At 32.4% G+C, this 15,000-nt stretch overlaps 13 protein-coding genes and 1 non-coding gene, besides 2 other annotated features; 5 read left to right on the top strand and 9 right to left on the bottom strand. All coding sequences in view use genetic code 11, as the record gives it.

Moving 5' to 3' along the window:
- Positions 1-1,409: part of an inverted repeat (repeat region B) that runs on past the window's edge.
- Positions 835-1,107, top strand: rps15 (ribosomal protein S15). The gene has a single exon. The coding sequence runs from the start codon at positions 835-837 to the stop codon at positions 1,105-1,107; it is 273 nt and encodes a 90-aa protein (YP_001531327.1).
- ndhH (NADH-plastoquinone oxidoreductase subunit 7) lies at positions 1,237-1,416 on the top strand. The gene has a single exon. The coding sequence runs from the start codon at positions 1,237-1,239 to the stop codon at positions 1,414-1,416; it is 180 nt and encodes a 59-aa protein (YP_001531328.1).
- A 94-nt stretch (positions 1,417-1,510) lies between these two features.
- Positions 1,511-3,736, bottom strand: ndhF (NADH-plastoquinone oxidoreductase subunit 5). Its single transcript has one exon. The coding sequence runs from the start codon at positions 3,734-3,736 to the stop codon at positions 1,511-1,513; it is 2,226 nt and encodes a 741-aa protein (YP_001531329.1).
- A 702-nt stretch (positions 3,737-4,438) lies between these two features.
- On the top strand, positions 4,439-4,618 carry rpl32 (ribosomal protein L32). The gene has a single exon. It carries the CDS (start codon positions 4,439-4,441, stop codon positions 4,616-4,618), a length of 180 nt encoding a protein of 59 aa, YP_001531330.1.
- A 662-nt stretch (positions 4,619-5,280) lies between these two features.
- trnL-UAG lies at positions 5,281-5,360 on the top strand. The gene has a single exon. It is a non-coding gene; the product is annotated as a tRNA-Leu (tRNA).
- Positions 5,361-5,437: 77 nt separating this feature from the next.
- ccsA (cytochrome c heme attachment protein) lies at positions 5,438-6,397 on the top strand. The gene has a single exon. It carries the CDS (start codon positions 5,438-5,440, stop codon positions 6,395-6,397), a length of 960 nt encoding a protein of 319 aa, YP_001531331.1.
- Positions 6,398-6,539: 142 nt separating this feature from the next.
- Positions 6,540-8,048, bottom strand: ndhD (NADH-plastoquinone oxidoreductase subunit 4). Its single transcript has one exon. The coding sequence runs from the start codon at positions 8,046-8,048 to the stop codon at positions 6,540-6,542; it is 1,509 nt and encodes a 502-aa protein (YP_001531332.1).
- A 119-nt stretch (positions 8,049-8,167) lies between these two features.
- psaC (photosystem I subunit VII) lies at positions 8,168-8,413 on the bottom strand. Its single transcript has one exon. It carries the CDS (start codon positions 8,411-8,413, stop codon positions 8,168-8,170), a length of 246 nt encoding a protein of 81 aa, YP_001531333.1.
- Positions 8,414-8,921: 508 nt separating this feature from the next.
- On the bottom strand, positions 8,922-9,227 carry ndhE (NADH-plastoquinone oxidoreductase subunit 4L). The gene has a single exon. It carries the CDS (start codon positions 9,225-9,227, stop codon positions 8,922-8,924), a length of 306 nt encoding a protein of 101 aa, YP_001531334.1.
- Positions 9,228-9,439: 212 nt separating this feature from the next.
- On the bottom strand, positions 9,440-9,970 carry ndhG (NADH-plastoquinone oxidoreductase subunit 6). Its single transcript has one exon. It carries the CDS (start codon positions 9,968-9,970, stop codon positions 9,440-9,442), a length of 531 nt encoding a protein of 176 aa, YP_001531335.1.
- Positions 9,971-10,085: 115 nt separating this feature from the next.
- On the bottom strand, positions 10,086-10,628 carry ndhI (NADH-plastoquinone oxidoreductase subunit I). Its single transcript has one exon. The coding sequence runs from the start codon at positions 10,626-10,628 to the stop codon at positions 10,086-10,088; it is 543 nt and encodes a 180-aa protein (YP_001531336.1).
- A 95-nt stretch (positions 10,629-10,723) lies between these two features.
- ndhA (NADH-plastoquinone oxidoreductase subunit 1) lies at positions 10,724-12,827 on the bottom strand. One transcript has 2 exons: positions 12,278-12,827; positions 10,724-11,262 (listed from the first exon to the last, which is right to left on the bottom strand). The coding sequence occupies exons 1-2, from the start codon at positions 12,825-12,827 to the stop codon at positions 10,724-10,726; spliced, it is 1,089 nt and encodes a 362-aa protein (YP_001531337.1).
- A 1-nt stretch (position 12,828) lies between these two features.
- Positions 12,829-14,010, bottom strand: ndhH (NADH-plastoquinone oxidoreductase subunit 7). Its single transcript has one exon. The coding sequence runs from the start codon at positions 14,008-14,010 to the stop codon at positions 12,829-12,831; it is 1,182 nt and encodes a 393-aa protein (YP_001531338.1).
- Positions 13,838-15,000: part of an inverted repeat (repeat region A) that runs on past the window's edge.
- On the bottom strand, positions 14,140-14,412 carry rps15 (ribosomal protein S15). The gene has a single exon. It carries the CDS (start codon positions 14,410-14,412, stop codon positions 14,140-14,142), a length of 273 nt encoding a protein of 90 aa, YP_001531339.1.

A 15,000-nucleotide genomic window follows, 5' to 3' on the forward strand; every position in this document is an offset into this window, starting at 1 on the left:
ATTTTCGAACCATTTCCTATAAGAGAATGGTTTCCATTACTTTGAGAAATGGATTCTTATATCAAACTATAGCTATTGCATTAAATAAGAAAAGAAACTAATAGAAGTCGAAGACGCGGAATGGTAGTGAATAGAGAGAAAGATTCTTCTTATTTTCTTGTTCCTGAAAATATTCTATCTATCTCCTAGACGCCGTAGAGAATTGAGAATTTTCATGTCTTTCAATTCTCGTACTCGTAATTGGAAAGTTACGGAAGGAGACCCATCATTTTGCAATGAAAACAACATATAAAACTCTGGACAATTTCGAAATCAGGCCGAGCGTCTTAATACATATGCAAAAAAATTCATTATTGGCCCACCATTGATTAGAAGATTTAGCTTGTATGAATCGCTATTGGTTTGATACGAATAATGGCAATCGTTTCAGTATGTTAAGGATACAGATGTATCCACAATTCATTTAGAGTTACTTAATAGCCTATTTCTTATACCATATCTCTATCCCGTGAAATTCTCGAGCCGAAAGATGGATGCATATGCTGTGTTTCATTTTGCTAAATGATATCAATTAAATGGTGTATCAATTCCATAAATTGGATATAGCAATAAATAAATCAGCAAAATTCTTTCTAATATTTTAGATAGAAGAAACATTTCTTCTATCTAAAATATTAGAAAGAATGTACTCTTCTATCCAAATCTAATTTGCATCGATAAAATAAATCCAAATTCCAGCAGTAGATGAATAATTGCAAATTTTTGTGTGTACGAGATTAGAATAACTTCAAAATAACTGACATAATTTTTTATTTTTCCTGATCAGAAAAATATATGAAAAAGAAAGGAGGTAGAAAAATTTTGGGATTTATGGTTAAAGAAGAAAAAGAAGAAAACAGGGGTTCTGTTGAATTTCAAGTATTCAGTTTCACCAATAAGATACGGAGACTTGCTTCACATTTGGAATTACACAAAAAAGATTTTTCATCGGAAAGAGGTCTACGAATACTTTTGGGAAAACGTCGACGTTTGCTGGCTTATTTGGCAAAGAAAAATAGAGTACGTTATAAGAAATTAATCAGTCAGTTGAATATTCGGGAGCAGTAATTTAATCGTTCTAATTTTTTTCTTATTTTCTTAGTAGTCTTATAGTAGTCTTAGATTTTGCATTTTGATGAGCCTCGTTTTGAGGAATTCATGGAATAATCCATTTTCATGGAATAATGAATTAAGGATATGAGTCTACCGCTTACAAGAAAAGATCTCATGATAGTCAATATGGGCCCTCAACACCCATCAATGCATGGTGTTCTTCGACTGATCGTTACTCTCGATGGTGAGGATGTTATTGATTGTGAACCCATATTAGGCTATTTACACAGAGGAATGGAAAAAATCGCGGAAAACAGTAGGTAGAGTAGAGGAAGTAGATAGAAAGATGGTAGAAGAGGGTAGGAAGGGGGAAGGGATAAGATAGTTATTTAGACAAGATACTCGTAAATAGCTTAAGTTAAGAAATAAAAAAGAATAAAAAAACGGATACATAACATAAAAAAAAGAATAAATAAGACGAGATTCGCCCTCCTCCTACATATTTAATTTCTTCTCCTATACAAAAACTAACAAGACCCACTCCATTGGTAATTCCATCAATGATACCCTTATCGAAAAACTCCGTTAGTTCGGTTAATCTTCTTATACCGAGAGTAAAGACCCTAGTATAAAAAATATCCATATAACCGCGATTATATGACCAACTGTATATCTTTTTTTTTACTTGATCTAAAAAGAAAAAGTATTTTTTCGGACTTTCCTTGTAAAAGGAATTTATTAAATCCAAATTCTGAAAAAAAGAATAAGGGGATCCATATAAGATATATGCTATGAATAAACCAAAGATGGCTAGACTTACAGAAGAAATAGCATTAGTAAGAAATTCATATGAATTTATAGAAGAATTAGAACTTTCTTGAGTCAAGTTTATTGAGGGAGTTAACCACTTTGATAATAGGGTTAACTCCGCTATTCCATTATCCATTGCTCCATTATCAAAAGAGATTCCTATAAATCCAATGAATAAAGTAAAAAGCAGTAATATCAGAAGAGGAAATAACATAGTATTCCCCATTTCATGCGGATAAGCAAAAGTGTTTTTAGCCCCAAAGGACGTACTAAAGTATCCTATTCTATTTCTTGTATTACCTTTCATTTTGGGTCTCTTTTGTGAAAAAAAAGCAACTCCATTCTTTGTTGTTGATAAAATGAAATCCCTATTAACTCTTTTGGGTATCTTTTTTCCCCATAAGGATATTGAATACAAGTAACCCTCTTTAGTGGTACTGTAATTTTGAAAATGAACACGCAAATACCCATCAAATGTAAGTAAATATATCCGAAACATATAAAAGGCAGTTAATCCTGCAGTAAAGGAGGCTATTATTCCAAAAAAGGGCGAATACAACCAACTATTACTAAGAATCTCATCTTTGGACCAAAAGCAAGCAAGAGGTGGAATACCACAAAGAGAAAGTGTACCCCATAAAAAAGTTGTTCTTGTAATTGGAATGTATTTTCTTAAACCGCCCATAAGAACCATATTCTGACTTTTTTCTGGTGAATATCCAACAAGAGGTTCCATTGAATGAATAATGGATCCAGATCCCAAGAACAATAAAGCTTTTGAATAAGCATGAGTGATCAAATGAAATAAAGCAGCTTGATAAGAACCTATACCTAGAGCTAACATCATATAACCCAATTGAGACATTGTAGAATAGGCTAAGCTTCTTTTAATATCTCTTTGAGCAATAGCTAAAGTAGCTCCTAAGAAAAGTGTTATTGTACCTACTAAAGAAATTAAAGTCATTATCAAAGGTAGAGATATGAAAAGAGGAAAAAGCCGAGCTAGAAGAAAAATCCCGGCAGCAACCATAGTTGCTGCGTGTATAAGAGCCGAAATGGGAGTGGGTCCTTCCATAGCATCTGGTAACCATACGTGAAGAGGGAATTGTGCAGATTTCGCAACTGCACCAAGGAATAATAAAAAAGCACACAAAGTAGTAAGTAAAGAGTTAATTCCATTATTAGGAATCCAGTTATTAGCTATTTTGAACAAATCCCTAAACTCTAAACTACCTGTTATCCAAAAAAAACCTAAAATTCCTAATAATAAACCAAAATCTCCTACACGATTAGTTACAAAAGCTTTTTGACAAGCACTCGCGGCGATCGGTCGTGTAAACCAAAAGCCTATCAATAAATAGGAACACATTCCCACGAGTTCCCAAAAAAAATAAATTTGTATCAAATTGGAGCTAGTAACCAATCCCAACATAGAAGTAGTGAAAAAACTTATATAAACAAAAAATCTCAAATATCCTTCATCGTGAGACATATAACCATCACTATAAATAAGAACCAGGATTCCTACAGTAGTAATTAGTATTAACATAATAGAAGTAAGTGGGTCAATCAAGTATCCAAATTCTAAGGAAAAATCATTATTGACGGTCCAAGACCATAGGTACTGATAGATAGAACTTCCATTTATTTGTTGAATAGACAGTTGAATGGAGAATACCATAGCTATACTTAAGAATAAAACACTAGGAAAAGCCCATATGCGACGAAGATTTCTTGTTGCTGTCGGAATAAAAAAAAGGCCAAACCCCATTGACATAATAACTGGAAGTGGGAGAAGAGGGATTACCCATGCATATTGATATGTATGTTCCATAAGAAAAGAAATTGCAATTTTTACTTTAATTTTTCTATAAAAAAAAATTGTTTCCGATTCACCAAACCAATTCTTATCTCTTTCTGAAGGAATAAATAAAAAGAATAAGCAAAAATGAAGAATGGGTTTAATTAATTAAATTAAAAAAGTTAATCAAATAACTTCGTTACCTAGTTATTACCTAAATAAGGATATTTATTAAAATAAAAAAAAAGGTTGCATTTTTTTACTTTCTATTAATTTTGATATTTCTTTAAAACAAAGATGAAACAGCTCTCTTGTTTTGTAACTGATTAATCGAATTCCAATAAAAAGAAAACCCATGTTTATAATAAATTATCAAATAGTCGTTACTTCATATAGAACTGAAATCCTAATGACTATAATTACCTAAGTTTTAGAATGCCTTGTTTAAGAGACATGGAATACTATTCTGAACTTAATTAACTATTTTTATTTTCCCTTCTTTTTATCCACTCGTCTTATATAGGGGATAGGCTTCCATACCATATATCTATATATAGAGTATACTTTACTATATAAATATATATAAATAGATTTAAACGGAAAACCTTTCTATATATTCTATATTATTAAAACAAAGTAAAAAATAATTCAGAATTTCAGTATCTTTCAATATCTGAGTATAAATACCAAAGATGTCTTTCACATACAACTAGAAAAAAGTAATTTCCTTTTTGAATGGCAGTTCCAAAAAAACGTACTTCAATGTCAAAAAAGCGTATTCGTAAAAATATTTGGAAGAAAAAGACTTATTTTTCCATAGTACAGGCTTATTCTTTAGCAAAATCAAAATCATTTTCGAGTGGCAATGAGCATCCAAAACCAAAAGGTTTTTCTAGGCAACAAACAAACAAATAATAAGGTTTTGGAATAATATGAATTGACCTATCAAAAAATAATTCCAATTATTTAATATGAATAATTTGGATTAATTAATTAATTAATTAATGTACTTTTATGTGTCGAATTACTCAACACAAGATTCTTAGAACAAACCCCTCCTATATCCGCTATATGGAATAAAAGTTTTGGTATACTGTGTGCTAAGTATTCTTGATCAATAAACTTTTCCTAATAGAATTCTCATATTTTATTATGAGAATTCTATTAGGAAAAGTGGAGTCTTCTTGCAATAAAACTTACCACTTACATCTATTTTCTCCAAAATAATTGGTTTAAGGTTAGTAAATCCTATTAATAAGAGCATAAAGACTTTCATTCTTTAAATTTTGTTCAATCAAAATAAAATGGAAAAAATTTAATTTTAGGGAGAAACTAATTAGAAAAAAAAAATTAGTTCTATATTGCAACTTATAAAAGAGGAGTTCCAAGTCTTTCAAGCGGTGTTTCCATTAGGCAAAGCAAGAGTTTATTGTAAAAAAAAATCGCAACGATACTACATAAACGAAGTATATTTTAATGAAGACTCTAATGTTCCTAAATTTTATGGACTTTCCCAATTTCGACGATTCGCGAGATAATAGCTATTATTCTTTTAAGTTACCTATTATTTGAAGTTAGCCGCCATGGTGAAATTGGTAGACACGCTGCTCTTAGGAAGCAGTGCTCAAGCATCTCGGTTCGAATCCGAGTGGCGGCATTCTCGAAAAAGAATATAATAGATTATAAAATGGATTCAATTCGAAATTTACAATTTTGTAATGAGACCTTCCCCTTATGCTATTTGCAACTTTAGAACATATATTAAATCATATCTCCTTCTCAACCATTTCCATTGTGATTACGATTCATTTGATAACCTTATTAGTTCATGAACTTGGGGGATTACGTGATTCGTCAGAAAAAGGAATGATAGTTACTTTTTTCTCTATAACAGGATTCCTAGTTTCTCGCTGGGCTTCTTCGGGACATTTTCCATTAAGTAATTTATATGAGTCGTTGATCTTCCTTTCATGGGCTCTGTATATTCTTCATACCATTCCTAAGATACAGAACTCTAAAAATGATTTAAGCACAATAACTACGCCAAGTACTATTTTAACGCAAGGCTTTGCCACATCGGGTCTTTTAACTGAAATGCATCAATCCACAATACTAGTACCCGCTCTCCAATCTCAGTGGTTAATGATGCATGTCAGTATGATGTTACTAAGCTATGCAACTCTTTTGTGCGGATCCTTATTATCTGCCGCTATTCTAATCATTAGATTTCGAAATAATTTCTTTTTCTTTTCTAAAAAGAAAAAAAATGTTTTACTTAAAACATTTTTCTTTAGTGATTTCTATGTAAAAAGAAGTTCTTTAAAAAGCACCTCTGTCCCTTCATTCCCAAATTATTACAAATATCAATTAACGGAGCGTTTAGATTCTTGGAGTTATCGTGTCATTAGCCTAGGATTTACCCTTTTAACCATAGGTATTCTTTGTGGAGCAGTATGGGCTAATGACGCGTGGGGATCCTATTGGAATTGGGATCCTAAGGAAACTTGGGCATTTATTACTTGGACCATATTTGCAATTTATTTACATAGTAGAACAAATCTAAATTGGAAGGGTACGAATTCTGCACTTGTAGCTTCGATAGGATTTCTTATAATTTGGATCTGCTATTTTGGTATCAATCTATTAGGAATAGGTTTACATAGTTATGGTTCGTTTATATTAACATCTAAATGATTAGATAAAAGAAAACCCTTTATGAAGGGTTTTCTTTTATGTTTTATTTGAGAACCCCTTGAACGCCTTATCAAAGGGTTCTCAAAAATTCAAGATAGATCTAATTAGACTTCCTCATTAATAGACCGGACTGGTAAAAAACCTATTTAGGATAATAATTGGATACGAGAGCCTCCACCCTGTCAATGGATAGGGAGAGAACAAAATCTGGATAAATACCAATTCCTATTACTGGTAAAAAGATACAGATTAAAATAAAGAGTTCTCGTGGTCCAGAATCCACAAAATTTGCGTTTGGAACATTAAATAGCTTGTATCCATAGAACATCTGGCGTAACATAGATAATAAATAAATAGGAGTTAATATCATTCCTATTGCCATTACAAAAGTAATTAGCATTTTTGGCATTAACAGAAATTTTGGACTAGTAATTAGGCCAAAAAAGACTACTAATTCTGCGACAAAACCACTCATTCCTGGTAAGGCAAGAGAAGCCATTGAAAAGCTACTAAACATAGTAAAAATTTTTGGCATTGGGATAGATATTCCTCCCAGTTCTTCGAGATAAACAAGACGCATTCTATCGGAAGCCGTTCCTGCCAAGAAAAAAAGTGTAGCACCAATAAATCCATGGGATAATATTTGTAAAATAGCTCCATTGAGTCCAATGTTGGTTATGGAACCAATTCCTATAATTATGAAACCCATGTGAGATATAGAGGAATAGGCTATTCTTTTTTTGAAATTTCGTTGACCAAGAGAAGTTGAAGCTGCATAGATTATTTGGATCGCTCCTATTATTACTAACCAGGGCGAAAATAGATAATGAGCATGAGGTAACAATTCCATGTTGATCCGAATCAATCCATATGCTCCCATCTTTAATAAGATTCCCGCTAAAAGCATACATGTACTATAATGCGCTTCCCCATGGGTATCGGGTAACCACGTATGTAGGGGTATAATTGGCAATTTGACAGCATAAGCAATAAGGAAGCCAAAATATAAAAGTATTTCCAAGGTTGCAGGGTATGATTGATTAATTAATCTTTCCAAATCTAATCCCAGTTCGTTGGAACCATAACCATATAAGCCCATACCCAGAACTCCGATTAAGAAAAAGATGGAGCCGCCTGCAGTATACAAAATAAACTTTGTAGCTGAATATAGACGCCTCTTTCCCCCCCACATGGATAAAAGTAAGTAAACAGGAATTAATTCTAACTCCCACATGATAAAAAAAAGTAAAAGGTCTCGCGAAGAAAATAATCCTATTTGACCACTATACATTGCTAGCATCAAGAAATAGAATAATCGCGAATTCCGGGTAACTGGCCAAGCTGCTAAAGTAGCTAAAGTAGTGATAAATCCTGTCAATAAAATAGATCCTAATGAAAGTCCATCGATTCCCAATCTCCAGTGGAAATCGAAGATATCTATCCATTTATAATCCTCCTTTAATTGGATTAAAGGATCCTCCAGTTGGAAATGATAGCAGAATGCATAAGTCATTAGAAGGAATTCTAATAAACAAATGGATATAGTATACCACCTAACTATTTTGTTTCCCCTATGAGGTAAAAAGAAAATTAATGAACCTGCAAATATCGGCAAAACAACAAGTATTGTTAACCAAGGAAAATAACTCATGATTAAGTGGTAAAGACAAGATACGTTTTGACCAGAAAAGCCCGTGCTCGATTATTTCGAGCACAGGCTTCTTCGGTAAAGAGGAATCAGACGATTCAAATGAAGTTTTTTGTAACGTATCAATAAGATAAAGCCATGCTACGGGTTGTTTCAGGCCCTAAATAAACGCGTACACTTAAAAAATCCGTCGGGCAAGCGGATTCGCATCTCTTACAACCCACACAATCTTCAGTTCTCGGGGCAGAAGCTATTTGCTTGGCTTTACATCCATCCCAGGGTATCATTTCTAATACATCTGTTGGACAAGCTCGTACACATTGAGTGCATCCTATACATGTATCATAAATTTTTACGGAATGTGACATTGGATCTATAAATTTTTCTTTTCAACATAAAAATTTTCGATCTGGTAAAAATAAAATTAGTATTATATGAGTAATATGTATTGTAGACACCAGACGAAGCAATGGTTTATCCAAACTTCAAAAATAGATTACTATTTTTGAATCCGTTTGTGAGAAAGCGTGAAAAGAGCCAAGAGACTTGAATTTTTGACTTCAACAATCAGAATTATACTAATTGTACATATGAATTCGAATTAGCCAATAAATTGGCTATCCTCTTTTCAATATAAATTATTGCAATATTTAAATTGCAATATCAATGAATTACAAAAATTCCTTTAAGTTAAAAAAGAATACTATGCAATAACCTACTTAAAGAGAATTTATATTCTCAAATAATACTAAGAAAATACTATAGTATAGTATAGTATTGATTTCTATTCATCTTAATATTCCATATTGTTATATGTGCGCCTTTGTTTAGAGGATTGTATGTCTACTTAATTAAAAAGTCCAATTATTCCATAGTCTAATTATTCAATAAATTAGATTGATTGATACGAGTTGATTTCCTATTACGATGGATAGAAGAAAGAATGGATAGTCCAATAGCGGCCTCAGCAGCCGCAAGGGCTATCACAAAAATTGCGAAAATGTCTCCTTTTAATTGGCGACTATCAAATAGATCAGAAAATGTTACGAGATTTAGATTAATTGAATTAAGTATAAGTTCAAGACATATTAGAGCTCTAACCATGTTTCGGCTTGTGATCAATCCATAGATACCAATCGAAAATAAATAGACACTCAAAAAAAGTACAAGCTCAAACATCATTAATTAACTCCTTATCAATCCCGATTCATTTCAATATGAGGACAAGAATTGAACCGATTTAATTAATTACAATAGAACAATTACACAACAAAAGAGAAAAGAAAGAAGTTATTTGTTGGCGGTAGATGGTTTTTACTAAATCAAAATTGTGATTCTTTAGTTATTTATTTTAGATTTGCAATTCTTATAATTTTTACTCTTTCTAAGTTTTCTTATTGCCGAGCCATAGTAATTGCACCTATTAAAGAAACTAGAAGAATTATGGAAATGAGTTCAAACGGAAGATAAAAATCGGTTGCTAAATGAATCCCAATTTGTTGAACATTATTTATGAGACCCTGTTCTACTATTTGGTTTGATCTTGTCGTCCAAAGAATTCCATACCATGATGTATCTGGGATAGTAGTCATTAGTGAAAAAACAATAGTTATACAAACGATTGAAGTAAACCCATCTCCAATAGTCCAATAATTCTTATCTTTAGACCATTCTGAGCCATTTACGAACATGACAGCGAATATGATCAAGACATTTATGGCTCCCACATAAATAAGAAGTTGTGCCACAGCTACAAAGTAGGAATTTAATAAAAAATAGAATAAGGATATACAAACAAGAACTAATCCCAACGAAAAGGCAGAATAAATGGGGTTGGTAAGTAATACTACTCCTAGACCTCCTAGTAGAAGAACAAAGCCCCCAAATAGCATAAGAATCTCATGTATTGGTCCAGGTAAATCCATTATGGATAAAAAGAAATTAAAATAGTATAAAATTTTTCATGAACTGACTAAAACTAAAGGATTCCAGGAAGTAAAAAGGGATTAGGATATTTTTATAACAAAAAAAAATATGAGTTTAGTAATCAGTAATAGTTCTTGAATTCGACGATTTCTCTTCGTCTATTTTATTTTCAGTCGAATTCCTAATTGTTTGAATTGTGTAATCTTCCATTATGGAGATGGGTAACCGGCTTAAAGCAATTTGATTGTAATTCAATTCATGACGATCATAAGTAGAAAGTTCATATTCTTCAGTCATTGATAAACAGTTTGTCGGACAGTACTCAACACAATTGCCACAAAATATACAAACTCCGAAATCAATACTATAATTAAGCAACTGTTTCCTTTTAATATCCTTTTTAAATCTCCAATCCACAAGGGGTAGATCTATCGGGCATACCCGAACACATACTTCACAAGCAATACATTTATCAAATTCAAAGTGGATTCGCCCCCGGAAACGTTCCGGTGTAATTGATTTTTCATAAGGGTAATGAATCGTTATAGGTAAACGATTTGTGTGGGATAAGGTAGTTATGAAACTTTGACCAATGTACCTTGTAGCACGTATTGTTTGTTGACCATAACTCATGAACCCAGTTATCATGGGGAACATATTCATTCTATATCTATGAAAAAGATATGTTTCTTTCTCTTGTTTGACAGAGCCTTTGTGTTGAAAATATTCTTACTGTTATTGTATTATTTTCTTTATAGTGAAACAAGTTGGAAAGAAGTTGTTAATAAGAGATTGCCCAAGGAAATAGGTAAAAGAAATTTCCATCCAAGATTTAATAACTGATCCATTCTCATCCTGGGTAAAGTCCATCTTATTGTGATAGAAATGAAGAGAAATAAATAAGCTTTAGTTAATGTAATAAAGATACCCATTGTTATTTCCAAAATTCCAACTGCGTTATTCATTTTGAAAAAATCAAAAAAGGATATATAGGGAATAGATAAATCCCACCCACCTAAGTAGAGAACTGTTACAAATAAAGAGGAAACTAATAAATTTAGGTAAGAAACAAGATAAAATAAAGCATATTTTATACCGGAATATTCGGTTTGATAACCTGCTACTAATTCTTCCTCCGCTTCTGGTAAATCAAAGGGTAATCTTTCACATTCTGCCAAAGAAGAAATTAGAAAAACCAGAAAACCTATAGGCTGGCGCCAAATATTCCATCCAAAAAACCCATATTTAGACTGTGCTTCAACTATATCAACTGTACTTGAACTGTTAGATAATCATAGTCGATGATAACATCACAGTTCCCACCGCTATTCCAAAACCGTACATGAAACCTTAGCTTCATACGGCTTCTCTATGATCAGAAAAAAAAGAAGACTGTTTCGTTTCGTTATTAGCCTCCGGAGCGTAGATAGAATTAGGGAAAATAAAATATATTGAAAAGTCCTAAATTAGACCAAAGGAATTCTGTCTGCTAGAATAAAAAAAAGCGCTTCCGAATTGATCTCATCCTTTATAATATAAGAAATTTTTTTCTTTGTTCAGTAATAACTTAATCTTGGAATAAAACACTTGTTATAGTAATTAAATTAATAAATGAAAAGATTTAGGCATTAGTTTATAAGGAATTCTGTATGAATATGTATTAGAGGAAGGAATAATTCCAATTTTTTTGGATTGCACTCCATATCTTTTGTCCTACTCTTCTTTCCCTGGGTAGGGGGTATTTAAAAAGAAAAAAGGGATAAAGGGTTAATTCGTTCTTTATAGCCATTTCTTTAACAAGTGAATAGGAATATACTCTGGATCGGAATCTGAAGAAAGTACTACTTGATAATTTCCACAAATTTCAAGTCCTTATTATGATTCCTTTTATGGGGAAAAATCTCTAATGTCTTAGATTCTCCATTACTAATCCTTTATGTACTTTAGTGTTTCTAACCCTTCACTAACTTTTGATGGATTCTTCTTATTATTAATAGTAATAACTAGAAATGTTCTAGTAATGGAATTCCATATTGCGAATCCTTTATTCTTGCCTGCTTCAAGATATGATGACTAATTTAAAAAATCAACCTTGGGATAAAGAGTTTATACTGCTTATGTTTACTTCAACTTTTTCTTGTACGTAGGAAATGAGATTTTTTATTTTTACTACAAATTTTTAAGCTGTTTTGTTTCACTCATATAGCTATCTAGTTTAAATTATCAACCCGAATACAGAATAAGAAAAGGAAGATAAATAGTTAATGGATTTTAGAGGAAAAGGATCCTATTTTAACGAATCACACGTAGAGATATTGCTAGCACACAAAAAGTTAATGGTATTTCATAACTAATGGATTGAGCAGCAGCTCGTAGACCACCTGAAAAAGAATATTTATTATTTGAGCTATATCCTGCCATCAGAAGACCAATAGGAGCAATACTTGAAATGGCAATCCATAAAAAAACACCAATACTAAGATCGGCTAAAACAAAATGATATGCCAAAGGGATAACTAAAAAACTTAATAAAATTGATATGACTGCTATAGAGGGTCCAATGCTAAATAAAGGAATATCTCCTCGGGATGGTAAGATATCTTCTTTAAAAAGTAGTTTAGTCCCATCTGCTATAGCTTGAAGCAGTCCTAGGGGGCCAGCATATTCAGGACCAATACGTTGTTGTATCGATGCAGATATTTCTCTTTCTAACCACACAATTACGAGTACCTCTATTGTGATTCCCAAAAGGAGGCTCAAAATGGGTAGAATCGATATGAGTCCATAGACTTCTTTTAATAATTCTGATTTCGAAAAAGAATTGATAATTTCTACTTCTACCCTATCTATTATCATTTCAACGATCAACTTCCCCCATAATGATATCTATACTACCTAATATCGTCATGATATCAGCCAATTTCATTTTTTTAACTAGCTGAGGAAGAATTTGTAAATTAATAAAACCGGGCGGACGAATTTTCCATCTCCAGGGGAAAAGACTATCATCTCCTACTAGATAAATTCCTAATTCACCTTTTGGGGCTTCCACTCTTACATAAAGCTCTTGCTTTGATAATTCAAAATTGGGTGAAGGTTTTTTACCAAGAAATTTATATTCAAAATCATTCCATTCGGAAGTCTTTGCTTTCTTAAAGCGTCGGACTTCTAAATTCTCATAAGGGCCTCCAGGAATTTTTTCTATAGCTTGTTGAATTATTTTGATGGATTCCCTCATTTCACTGATTCGTACTAAATAGCGAGCTAACGAATCCCCTTCTTTTTGCCATTGGACTTTCCAATCAAATTGGTTGTAAGACTCATAAAGATCTACTTTACGAAGATCCCATTGTATTCCAGAAGCTCGTAACATTGGTCCTGATAAGCCCCAATTTACTGCTTCTTCGCCACTAATAAAACCTACTCCCTCAACTCGCTCTAAAAAAATGGGATTCTGTTTAATAAGTTGTTGATATTCAATAATTCCGCGTAAAAAATAATCACAGAAATCTAAACATTTATCGATCCATCCATAAGGTAGATCCGCGGCTACTCCTCCGATGCGAAAGTAATTGTGCATCATTCGCATACCTGTAGCAGCTTCAAATAGATCGTATATCAATTCTCTCTCTCTAAAAATATAGAAAAAAGGGGTCTGTGCCCCGAGATCCGCCATAAAAGGCCCAAGCCATAACAAGTGAGAAGCTATACGGCTCAACTCTAACATAATTACCCTAATATAGCTGGCTCTTTGGGGTATTTGAATATTCTCTAAGAATTCTGGTGCATTTACTGTTATTGCTTCCGTAAACATAGTAGCTAAATAATCCCACCGTGTTACATAAGGTAAGTATTGTATAATAGTTCTGTTTTCCGCGATTTTTTCCATTCCTCTGTGTAAATAGCCTAATATGGGTTCACAATCAATAACATCCTCACCATCGAGAGTAACGATCAGTCGAAGAACACCATGCATTGATGGGTGTTGAGGGCCCATATTGACTATCATGAGATCTTTTCTTGTAAGCGGTAGACTCATATCCTTAATTCATTATTCCATGAAAATGGATTATTCCATGAATTCCTCAAAACGAGGCTCATCAAAATGCAAAATCTAAGACTACTATAAGACTACTAAGAAAATAAGAAAAAAATTAGAACGATTAAATTACTGCTCCCGAATATTCAACTGACTGATTAATTTCTTATAACGTACTCTATTTTTCTTTGCCAAATAAGCCAGCAAACGTCGACGTTTTCCCAAAAGTATTCGTAGACCTCTTTCCGATGAAAAATCTTTTTTGTGTAATTCCAAATGTGAAGCAAGTCTCCGTATCTTATTGGTGAAACTGAATACTTGAAATTCAACAGAACCCCTGTTTTCTTCTTTTTCTTCTTTAACCATAAATCCCAAAATTTTTCTACCTCCTTTCTTTTTCATATATTTTTCTGATCAGGAAAAATAAAAAATTATGTCAGTTATTTTGAAGTTATTCTAATCTCGTACACACAAAAATTTGCAATTATTCATCTACTGCTGGAATTTGGATTTATTTTATCGATGCAAATTAGATTTGGATAGAAGAGTACATTCTTTCTAATATTTTAGATAGAAGAAATGTTTCTTCTATCTAAAATATTAGAAAGAATTTTGCTGATTTATTTATTGCTATATCCAATTTATGGAATTGATACACCATTTAATTGATATCATTTAGCAAAATGAAACACAGCATATGCATCCATCTTTCGGCTCGAGAATTTCACGGGATAGAGATATGGTATAAGAAATAGGCTATTAAGTAACTCTAAATGAATTGTGGATACATCTGTATCCTTAACATACTGAAACGATTGCCATTATTCGTATCAAACCAATAGCGATTCATACAAGCTAAATCTTCTAATCAATGGTGGGCCAATAATGAATTTTTTTGCATATGTATTAAGACGCTCGGCCTGATTTCGAAATTGTCCAGAGTTTTATATGTTGTTTTCATTGCAAAATGATGGGTCTCCTTCCGTAACT

Source organism: Lolium perenne, chloroplast (genome assembly GCF_019359855.2).
Source record: "Lolium perenne chloroplast, complete genome".
Classification (NCBI taxonomy): Eukaryota; Viridiplantae; Streptophyta; class Magnoliopsida; order Poales; family Poaceae; genus Lolium; species Lolium perenne.